Here is an 11,656-nt window from a genome sequence, read left to right on the forward strand (position 1 = left end):
ACTGAACATTTACCATAGTCCAATATAGCCATTATATGTATCTTTTGACGATTTGAAAACCTAAAAATTATAAATCGTTGCAACGCGAAACGATTGAATAATTTGGAGAGTTCTTTTGTTGTCGTTTAAATTTACGAAACTACGAAGATTGCTAATATAAGGTATAAAATACTTAAACTGCCTATACCCGGCGGAATAGCCGAGAGGGCTAATACGTTTTTACTTCAGACTAACTCCAGGACTCCGTGGGTCACTGATTCGAGCCCTGGTACCGGCTACTGTTTGTCTTTTTTAAATTTTATTCTTGATTTTTTACTGGAGCTTTTAAGATCCAATGTTTACATTCATCAATATAAAGCATTTAATGACAAACTTCAAAATATGCCAACATTTGTGAAAAGGCCCCTCTTATAGAAGATTGAGAGAATGCTCCTTGAGAAGGGATTTTAATCTCTAACCTACTGATCCTTAAGGAAAACCATATCCACTGCAAAACAATATAATATTAAGAGACTGCAAAAAGACCTGTTAATGATTCAGGTAAAAAGATATTTTCGAAATATTAAATTTAATGTGACGATTTTCAATTTAAAAGGAATTCCTAATATATTAAATAATTTTGAATCAATAAGGATTCTTATTTAAAATTATCCTAGTTACTTAATTAAATAACTTGTCATACTACTAGCAGCTTTTATCTTAAATTACAAAATATAATGTTAAATTATTGCAATCACATTTCACAATAGGTGAGATTATTTACATCTATACACAACAACATTTAATGGCAATAAAGCTCTTTACTAAGCTTTCAACAAATCAATATCATAGGAATAAATCTAGCCTAGTCGGAGGAAGTTATTGTGGAAGTAATTATCGATATTATCGGAATGCGCACTGCAACAAAATATAACCATCATCGTCTCATAGCAGGCATATAGCAACAATAGAAGATACAGCTTACATGTATATAAAAACTGTTTTGTAGGCATAGCAACCAGGCATATTCTGAGTCATTGAATGTATTACAAAATTATAAATACCATTATGTACACTGCATGCATTTGACTTAACTTCAAGTATGGTAATATTTCCAGACATTGAGTAGCTACTTCCTTTTCTTACCACTACCAACGAAAAAATTCAAGCAAAAATCTCTGAAATTGGTATAAAAAAGTGCAGTAAAATCTTCAGATTAGGAATTACAATGAATTAATCAATTGCTTAGAACTTAATAGCACAAACCAACCTTAATATTCTTTTACATTCCTTTTTTTTTGCTGAAATGTTTTGTTTCAGTGCTTATTATAATTGTGCACATAGATGCATTTTATCTTTTTTTGGTGATTGTATGCACAATAATTGGGAATTTTTATTCCACAATTGCGTAAAGTCCCTTCAATGGGCACTTTATCAAGAAGGAAAAAAATGTTTATTTACACTGTAAACACACTCCTACCTTGAACAATTTTGGAAATACATCCTCAGGTTGTCCTCTCACCACGTACAGACGGGAATTTAATTTCCGCAGACTAGAATCGAGATCTTCAAGACACTGTAGCAGAAATCTGTCAAAGGACAAAACAAAAATTTCTACAAAATTGAAAGGGCAAAACTTAAAGCTTGCTTGCCTTCACATATTCTTCCACAATTTTACAGGTTTTTTTTATTGTGTGAGCGAATAAAATCCAAGTGTGAGTTGAAGTTTGTAGAAACATAATACAAAAAACAAATTTTTTTTACTTTAATAGCAATTAGGTCACATTGAACTTAAACACAGTAATCAAAGCATCAAATGCTGAAAAATTATGATGTTAAGGCTTTAGTTAAAGTGTTTTAAATGCTCATTTTGCATGTTTTTCAAAGCTAGTTATAAAACATATTTTTGAATTAGCATTGCATTGAAATGTTGAGAGTCAGATTTGTGAAAGAAGATAGAAATGATAAAATGTCCAATTCTGTTATTAGAAAAAAGGATTCGTCTTCTATGTGATTATCAGCTAAGTGTGCATTGTTTGCTTTTTTATTGATGATAAATGACATCAATTTTGTTCATACATGTATTCACTAATATTTAAATTTAAAGGCAAATAAACAAGAATAAAGTCTTATAAAATAACTTATAATGTTAGTCAAAATGTTTAAAAATAAAAACTGAAATCAAAGTACCTATTTCGATAATAAAGAAATACATTATTTGTCACATCTTTAAAATATAGGACTAAATAAATAAAATTTCTGGATTTATGTATTGTCTGTTATGATTCTTCAAGCACTTACTACTAGTCCAAGTAAACCTTTTCTCTGATGCACGTTGCCATACATAGGAATATAAATTCATTTTAACATCAAGTCTCTTCTGACTTATAATTATTTAACTCTAGATCTCAACTTTTTAAACAACATACAAAATAAATAACATTCAGTTTAAGGCAAAAAAATCACTGAAGGTTCAGTTGTACACTTAAGTATTCAGTACAGAAAGGTCACAGTAGCGAGAAAGTTGTCAAAGCATTTAAAGTAACTGATAGTTATATGTTTTACTATTTTATCAAAATGTGCACATGCGCAATATAAAAATAATAATATTAATGACCACTTTGTTGACATCTCGAAACTTATTAAAAAGACTAAATTTGCTGAACACGATTTCCACTCCCTGAAAACAAATCTAAACTCTAAGCTAGAATCTAAGCATTTCTCTGTTCAGTTTATTACTACATTAGAAGTTAGTACTTTAATTAATCAACTTCATTCAAACAAATCTGCTGGGGCTGATGGTATAGGGCCCAGCATTATTAAACTTTGCAAAGAATTCATTATACAACCAATCACTGCTCTTATAAATAACTGTATATCACATGGAACCTTTCCCGACATGCTTAAAATTGCAAACGTAATACCTTTATACAAGGGTGGATCGGTAGAAGGTCCAAATAATTATAGACCAATATCACTTTTATCTACTATATCTAAAATATTTGAAAAGCATATAGCTAAACAATTGCATATATATCTAGAATCTACAGGTCTATTAAACAAAACTTAGTCGGGTTTTCGCCAATATCATTCTTGTCAAACAGCATTGATTAATATAGTTGATTCATGGCTTAAACAAATTGATAATGGAAATCTGGTAGGTACAATTTTCTTGGATTTTAAAAAAGCATTTGATCTTGTGGACCATAGGGTTCTGTTACACAAATTAAAACTCATTGTAATGATAGGTCATGCGACCTATTTTCTTCATATCTCCGCAATCGATTTCAGTTTATCAAAGCAGAAAACGCTAACTCTGCTTGTAAAAGCATCATTGCTGGTGTTCCCCAAGGATCTATTTTAGGACCTCTTCTATTTCTTATTTACGTTAATGATCTTTCGCTAGATCTTACATGTGATTCTGCAATGTATGCTGATGATACAAAATTGCACACTGTGGGAACAAATATTCAAACACTTCAAAATAAGCTACAAACTAATAACATGATTATTAATCCACTAAAAACTACTTGTATGGTATTAGGGCCAAAAAGGAAAGCTCAAAACATAACAGATCTAAAACTTAAAATTTCAGATACGGTGATCAAAACTGTAAATTGTCAAAAACGTCTTGGCCTTTATATTGACAATACTCTATCTTGGAAACTACACATTAACAGCGTTTGTTCAAAAATGTCATCACGAATGTTTCTTTTGCAAAAAATAAAACCATATTTAGCCCTTGAAATGCGTAAGCTCTTTTATAATGGTTATATCTCACCTATATCCGACTACGCATGCGTTACCTGGAGTTCAGCGGCAAAAACGGAAATTAATAGAATAGTCAAAATACAAAAGCGTTGTGGTGCACATATTTTATATAAAAAGTTCAACACTAATTCAAAAACACTATTTAAAGATCTTAAATGGTTGACTTTCGAACAGCGTAATCACTATTTCACGTCAGTTATTGTATTTAAAGCATTTCACAATCAAACCCCAACATACATACGTGACCTTTTGACACCTTCACAAAATAATCACTATAACTTGCGATCTTGCGAAAAGGGGGATTTAAAGCTAGTGCGAATACCCAAAACAAACTATTTCAAACAATCGTTTGAATTTTCTAGCAAAACAATTTGGAATTCGTTACCCCAATCTATACGTCAAATAAACAATTTAATTACATTTAAGAACAAATTAAAAGCTTATCTTTCTTCCACACTTTATGCAATAAACTGAACACGCTTCATGTTGTTTTAGTAAATAACATAAGTTTAATGTTTAAATACTGTTCTTGCATAAATGGTTATTGTAGTTTTATGTCTGTCATTTGTTTTTAATTATAATATATATCATTATATGTGCATGCATATATGATTCTTTATGTTTTGTTCTTATTGCTCAAGATGAAATATGATGTATTTGTTGTAAATTGAATCTTGTTAGAAGACCTTGTTGAAAATAAGAAATGTATTATATAAATTGCATATTATGTAATTTCATCTGATGTATTTCTTAACAAGTCTATTTTCTTTAAATAAAGATTTTATATATATATATATATACATGTATCATTACATAACAACCAAAAGCGATTGAGGCGAAAATAGGTCAAGTTGACAATTAATGAACGATCGATTTGCATAGTTCGTGCTACACACGTAAACAGAGAATCCCATTCTAGTGAAAGTACCGATATGTTATCTCAAATCAAAATAAAGAAAGTAAATACAACCTCCATCGATTTATTCCAAATTGCGAAACATCTCCGTGCGGATCCAAAATGTAAACACACCGAAACGAACTTGCGCCGTCCAATGCTTCCCTCAGCGAGGGATTATCGTGTAGTCGTAGACCTTTCCTGAACCAATGTAACAAATTCCGTTTGGGCTCCTCATCCATAATTTAAAGCGGGTATATACGATTTTTTATATGTGTTTAATTCTAATATATTGATAAAATATGTTACAATAACACAAAATAGGCAAGAAAAATTATACACTAAAGCCGAATTTCATAAAATGCAGCAAAGACAAATTAGCGCCCCGAGCCGATAGTGACGTACATATTTTCTTACAATAACGGAAGCATTCGTCTTTGTATTAGGATCGGAGATGGTGTTCATGTGTCGTATGAATAGATATCGTTGCAGAAATTCAAATAAACCGTTAAACTAAGTTTAGATGCACATCGTACATGTATGGTATACATGCTGGCGAATTCGGCTGTACAGCCGTTTTCAATTTCAGAATTAAATATCTGGCTTATTTCGCATTTTTCGACACATGTTCTTCTTAACTTTTATGTTAATTTATATTGAAATATATATATAATAAGTATTTTACACAGTTTATATAAACTCATTAATATTTGACAAAATCGTATATACCCGCTTTAATATCGAATAATTTACGTATATTTTTTACGATAATTTACTTGCAGACGAATGACTTCCGCTCCTGTTCACCATTTACGTCGAGTCGAGAATGGATTCGTTTTTTTTTGCTATATAGGATACGGCTACAGTTGGCCGTAAAGAGGCGGCCTCACCTCAAAGTAGTCGTATTTCCAAGATGCCTGTCAAGTCTTTCAAAGAATGCTGATTCGCTGAAGGGAACGAATTATTAAAGCGGGTATATACGTTTTTTTATATGTGTTTAATTATAATATATTGATAAAATATGTTACAATAACATAAAATGGGAAAGTAAAATTATACATTAAAGCCGAATTTCATAAAATGCAGCAAAGACAAATTAGCGCCCCGAGCCGATTGTGACGTACATATTTTCCTACAATAACCGAAGCATTCGTCTTTGTATAAGGATCGGAGTTAGTGTTCGTGTGTCGTATGAATAGATATCGTTGCGGGAATTCAAATAAACCGTTAAACTAAGTTTAGATTCACATCGTACATGTATGGTATACATGCTGGCGAATTCGGCTGTACAGCCGTTTTCAATTTCAGAATTAAATATCTGGCTTATTTCGCATTTTTCGACACATGTTCTTCTTAACTTTTATTTTAATTTATATTGAAATATATATATAATAATTGTTTACACATTTTATATAAATTCATTAATATTTGACAAAATCGTATATACCCGCTTTAACGCGAAGCATGCCCTGTTCATTGTGACTTCATAGCGAGCTGCGATTTGATTGGTTTAAATCTGACACTAGATTGCAATTTATAGATTCTGCGCGGAAATGTTCGAGATTCGACTCACGTCAACCAAAGAACTTATAAAATGGAAAAACATGTTCTCTCTGAGGTTCTATTTTAGGAAATGCCATCCGTCGACATAACGTGCAACACCAAAAACAGTTTGGAAGGAAAAGTAATATGTAAATGTTAGCAGATATATTATTGATAAAATACCGAGATGGCATTTAATATAGAACAGAACAGTTTATTATGACTATATCAATATAAAGGTAATATTATTATAGGTGCTACCTAGTTAACGGGCAAAAGCTTTTTATTTTATTTTTTGATAACCATGTATTTTTTAATAAATATATGGACATGATTGTGTTCAAAATATTATTATTGTTGCAATAATTAAGTAACGCATTAAAAAAAACAATCTTAATACGAGTTACATGTTCTTAGCTAAAAGAGCTAGCGTTTCTATTCTAAGCAATGCGTAGAACATACAGCAGCTAAAGGTTGAGTGTTAGGTAGACAGTTTACCCACGTGCTCACCTTGCTCGAACTTCCGATTTGCTTGTGGTCTCTCCGAACAGCTAGTTTTGTATTGCTATATACTCAGTTAATGTCGCTTGCACGAATTTGCGAAAGTCGACGTTTTTTATTTTAAAAAATGTTTGCACATTTTAGGTCACGATTGTTACATGTTAGGTTGTTTGTTTGTCTTGAACGTTCTTCAAGACGCATAAAGTTGCTAATTGAAAAGACAGGCTTGATCATTTATAAAGGGCTCGCGATACTTAGTGTTGTTTTACAGTTGTTGGAAATTCGTGAGGGTTTGAGTAAAATATAAACATTAGCACTTTGCAACAGCATTCTAAAATGAGTGCCTAAACGCAAAGTAGCAATTACATGCGCTTAAAGAAGTTAATCAATACCAAATAATCTTACATCATATTACAATTAAGCACAAACTAACGAGTAAAACTCGCTGTGTAATATTCACGTGGTTTGTTCATGCTTGTATAGTTCGTCAAAAAGACAATATTCGATATCAGTTGTGGCATCACATATCTAACTTCAATCGAAACCATAATCACGAGAAACCATAAACATGAGAAAAGTTGTTTTGACTGTACTGCTGCATCTAAATAAGCCGCATTGTATGGTAAGATTGATGAAAGCTATATGTTTGTGAGTGGACATACTTTTAGGTGAATAAAGATGTTCCTATAATAGTTAGGTTACATTGTTACCGCGTTTGTCAGAATTATATCATGTGTGACTATGCTTAATAAATTGCATTTAAATAGGCTCAACACAATCAACATTAAAATATTCTGCTGGCCATTGAAAGTAAACACGTTGATCCAATGTTCGACTTGCTCGAAGTTTACTTATCGGTACAAAGACATGGTTAACTAAGTGTTTTTATTTATTATGTTACATACACAATAAATAATTGATGCATAGCAACGAGACGACACATGGATGAAAGATAAAATTGGACAGCACTACTTAAGTTGAGTACTGTAAGTTTTATTTTGATGTACTTAAACTCAATGCCTTTCAAATACTGATAACACACCACTTCATGTTGCGAATCACTCAAGATGAGAGTTCTTTTTATGCGTCTGATCCTAGGTTAAATGATTGATTCTCTGTACGCGGGTAGAACGTCGGTCAGATGGGTGATGAAGCTTTATTTCAATGATTAACTTGAAATGGTCTCCAATTACCTGGTTTCAAATCCTCCAGGTCCATGCCAGAACAGAACAGAACAGAACATATCTTTATTTAACTCAAGTTACAATTGCAACATATGAGTATACAGAACAATATTGTCATATGCCGTGTATTGCATGGCGATGTTTGTTTCAGACGAACTATTAACAATGGCCTTCAAAATCGGCCCATGCTTTTCATTTGGTCCTTTTGCAGTGCGACTAAATATGCACAAGCCCTCTAGTCTATCAGCAAGATGGGTTGAGGTGTACCACCCAGGGGGGGCAAAAAACCACCTATCTTACTTGATTGAATACTCAATATAAAGAAACAAAATGTGTGATAACAATCTCAGTTGGGCAACTACAAGTTATTATTGAGCTGTTTCAATGGCAACCGTCATGCTTTGACTAAATAGCTTGTTTAGCTAGTATAATTCTCAAATATTTCTTAAAAATTGGTTCAAGACAAAAAAGTTTGGCGTCAAAATGAAGATTATGATTATTACCTAGTATGATCTGCAGTTAAATATGCAAAATTAGAACATTTGCGTATCTATGAATATTAATGAGATTTCAAGAAAAGTTCCTAAAAACTAGCGAACCGCCACAATAATAGGGTCAATATATGAAAAAAAACTTCAACCACCAAAAAAATGCTACAAAAGGTATTTTTACTGAACCTTGTTTGGTAGAAGCTTCTTTAAAACATATCTAATTTTTACCACAATCGGACCCCCGGAAAGTTTTTTTCAAGATGGCCGCCAAGATGGCCGCCAATTCCTATTTAAGATCACAACTATGTAACTATGCAATCAAATTTGATGAATTTGGTGTATATTCCTAAGTTTCGAGGGGCAAAGAACACATAAAGATCATCAGACATTGTTTAAGTGTACAATAGTACTCACAAATCCAACATGGCGTCGAAAATGGCCGCCAAAACCTATAGTTGATCATAACTGTGTAAATATCCACTAAAATTTGATTATTTTGATGGATTTATATCGGTTTTAAGGGGCAAAGAACACATTTAGATCATCATACATTGTATAAGTTTATTATATTACACCCAAATCTAAAATGGCGTCCATAATGGCCGCAAAGATATCCACCAAAACCTATTAATGATAATAACTATGTAATTATCCACTCAACTTTAATGGGTTTGGTGTTTATACCTACGTTTAAAGGGGCTAAGAACACATAACGATCATCAGACATTGTTTAAGTTAACAATAGTACACCCAAATCCAACATGGTGTCTAAAATGGCCGCCAAGATGGCCGCCAAAACCTATTAATGATCATAACTATATAAATATCCACTCAAATTTGATTATTTTGGAGGATATACATAGGTTTCAAGGGGCAAAGAACACATTAAGATCATCAAACATTGTTTAAGTTTACTATATTACACACAAATCCAACATGGCGTCCAAAATTGCCGTCAAGATGGCCACCGAAACCTATTAATGATAATAACTATGTAACTATCCGCTCAGATTAGTTGATTTTGTTGTCTGTACAAAGCTTTTGTGGGGTATATAAAGAACACATTTCGATTGTCAGACATAGTTTAAGTTTATTATGTTACACAGAAATCTCACATGGCATTCAATGACACAATACAAAGGACCACAAGTCCATTTCTTTTGACGTGATGCTTGTTATGTGAAACGCCATAGTTTGGAATTGCCGCAATTTCTGGATTTTGACAAGAGGATCGATATTTTTCAGCTTCAGGTAACACTGAATTGGCAGGGAATGATGCGTATCTTGCATCAGCAAAGCCAGTACCGATGCCCTGAGCTGTTGTCAGTCAAATTCTTGCCTATGATTGATATGTACAATGGGGACAAAGCGTGCATTCTGTCAACATAAGTCTTAGTTTTCAACCTTGCCACAACCTTTACATCATTGTAACGTTTGACCATCCCTTGTATGGGAAAGCTGCCGAAATCATCATTGATGTGCCACAAAGTAGTTGAAAATGTTGTTCAGAATTTGGGATGTTTCATAAGCGTATGAACTTGCGGGGGGGAGGGGGGGAAGAAACCGCTCTCAAAAACATAGTTGAGGCTGTCCATGGAGAAATACAATTGTGCACATTGTGACACAAAAAAATGTCCAGAGGGCTTCACGGGACCATCTTCTTGTTCAAAATGCATACACAGCCAGCTTTCAGCCGAAATCACCAAGGAAGATCCAGACATTCAGATGCTGCTGGATCATGCCAAGGATTTGTACTCTTCCCTTTTGAGGGGCAAAACGAAGCTAGCAGATGATACGTTATGCGATTTTTATCAAACTTGAGAGGGCTACAAAGAAGTAGAAACATGAAATTGCCCAGACCACAAAGTCAAGCATAGAATGGCTGAATTATAAGCTTATGATTAACAGTTCAAGGGTGTTGATAAAAGCATATCGTACTGGGTGTTGGTTGATGCATTAGGCGGTGCTTAATTTGCTAACCATCTTTGTTGGTAATTCAGACACAGATTACAACCTGATTACCAGCTGACCCTACTCTCAGAAACATGGTCAATGGGATTGTGGCTGGGTCACATGTGACTGTTCATGCAATTGAGGCGGTTGGGAAAACGATCATAAGAGATATCATAGGAAAGTCGGTCTTTGCTTATAAATTCTCGAGAAAATACAGAGCCAAATCTCTTTGGAATAGCTTGACTGTTAATATTGCTTCTGGCAATGCTTTTGATCCTGCTCTTCTGTTCCAGCGTTTTCTGGTGGTGTCAAAATATGGAGATCCTTCCCTTGCAGTCCTATTGTCTGAGCTGAGCTCCCATCCCGCTGCCTTCTTTGAAGCGAAGAACATGCTTTGTACAGCAGATAAGACTCAGATCGCTCAGGCAATTTGAGAGTATGCTGTAGAAACATCATGTGAGGCTGTGATAAACTGTATTCATAAAACAGATGCATGATGGTGACACTTTGCTGCATCGTTAACCACGGAGAAGGGCGATTCATATTACGCAATAGCCGAGTCTTATGTAGATTCGGTGAAAGGTATTACGGACAAGCGACAGTGGGGTTCGATGGCTACGAAGACGGTGATTATAACAAAGACAAAACGCACCGGAAATGTGAATCATATTGTGAGTTTCAGCAAAGAAACAGAATGCTCATGTAAAATAGGAAGACATTTTGTCTCGTGACAGAAACAAGGCCGGCATGATTGCTCCGATCAGCACAACTCTGACTAAATGGGATGCTATGTTGTTCTGTCCTCAGGGTATGCAGAGGTTCAAATTGTTCAATACAGTATAACCATCCCGTCGTAGCACCACACGTTTGTGGGCGAGGATACAGATTTGCTGATCGTGCATTACTCCGAAAGGGAAAATAAGACCATCTACTTCCGCTTTTATGTAAATAAATAGTCAAAGGAACGCAAAGTGTATAATATCAACCTCAGCGGCTTTTGAAAGAATTCGTGCTTATTCAGGCTGTAATTAATCTTCAATGATTTTCAGCAACGGTAAATAATCAAGTCCACAGAAGTTAGTATAAACTTATCCTATCATGAAGTCATGTGCTGGTTCATTCTCTCTTCCAAATGTCGTAAATTGGATTTTATGATTATTCAACTCCTTTGTGATAACCTTAATTCGATTAAAGTGTTTCTTGTCTCCTAAACTATGGCATTTTACATAACAACCATAACGTATTAAAGTAACATGTTATGGACTTGTGGTCCTTCGTAATGTGTTTATGGCCATTTTGGACGCCGTGTTGGATTTCTGTGTAACATAATTAGCTGACAT

General features: G+C 33.8%; 1 protein-coding gene across 1 annotated transcript in view; it reads right to left on the minus strand.

The window, feature by feature from the left end:
* The window catches only part of LOC127831225 (cryptochrome-1-like), a 60,814-nt gene extending 55,927 nt beyond the window's left edge, over nucleotides 1-4,887 (minus strand). Inside the window, exons 1-2 of the mRNA XM_052356211.1 lie at nucleotides 4,781-4,887; nucleotides 1,460-1,568 (exon numbers count right to left, since the gene is read on the minus strand). Of these exons, the coding sequence (XP_052212171.1) occupies nucleotides 1,460-1,568; nucleotides 4,781-4,887 (216 nt within the window). The remainder of the gene's footprint in view (nucleotides 1-1,459; nucleotides 1,569-4,780) is intronic.
* Nucleotides 4,888-11,656: the final 6,769 nt, after the last annotated feature.

The sequence above is a fragment of the Dreissena polymorpha genome, chromosome 5 (assembly GCF_020536995.1).
Source record: "Dreissena polymorpha isolate Duluth1 chromosome 5, UMN_Dpol_1.0, whole genome shotgun sequence".
In the NCBI taxonomy this organism is placed as follows: domain Eukaryota; kingdom Metazoa; phylum Mollusca; class Bivalvia; order Myida; family Dreissenidae; genus Dreissena; species Dreissena polymorpha.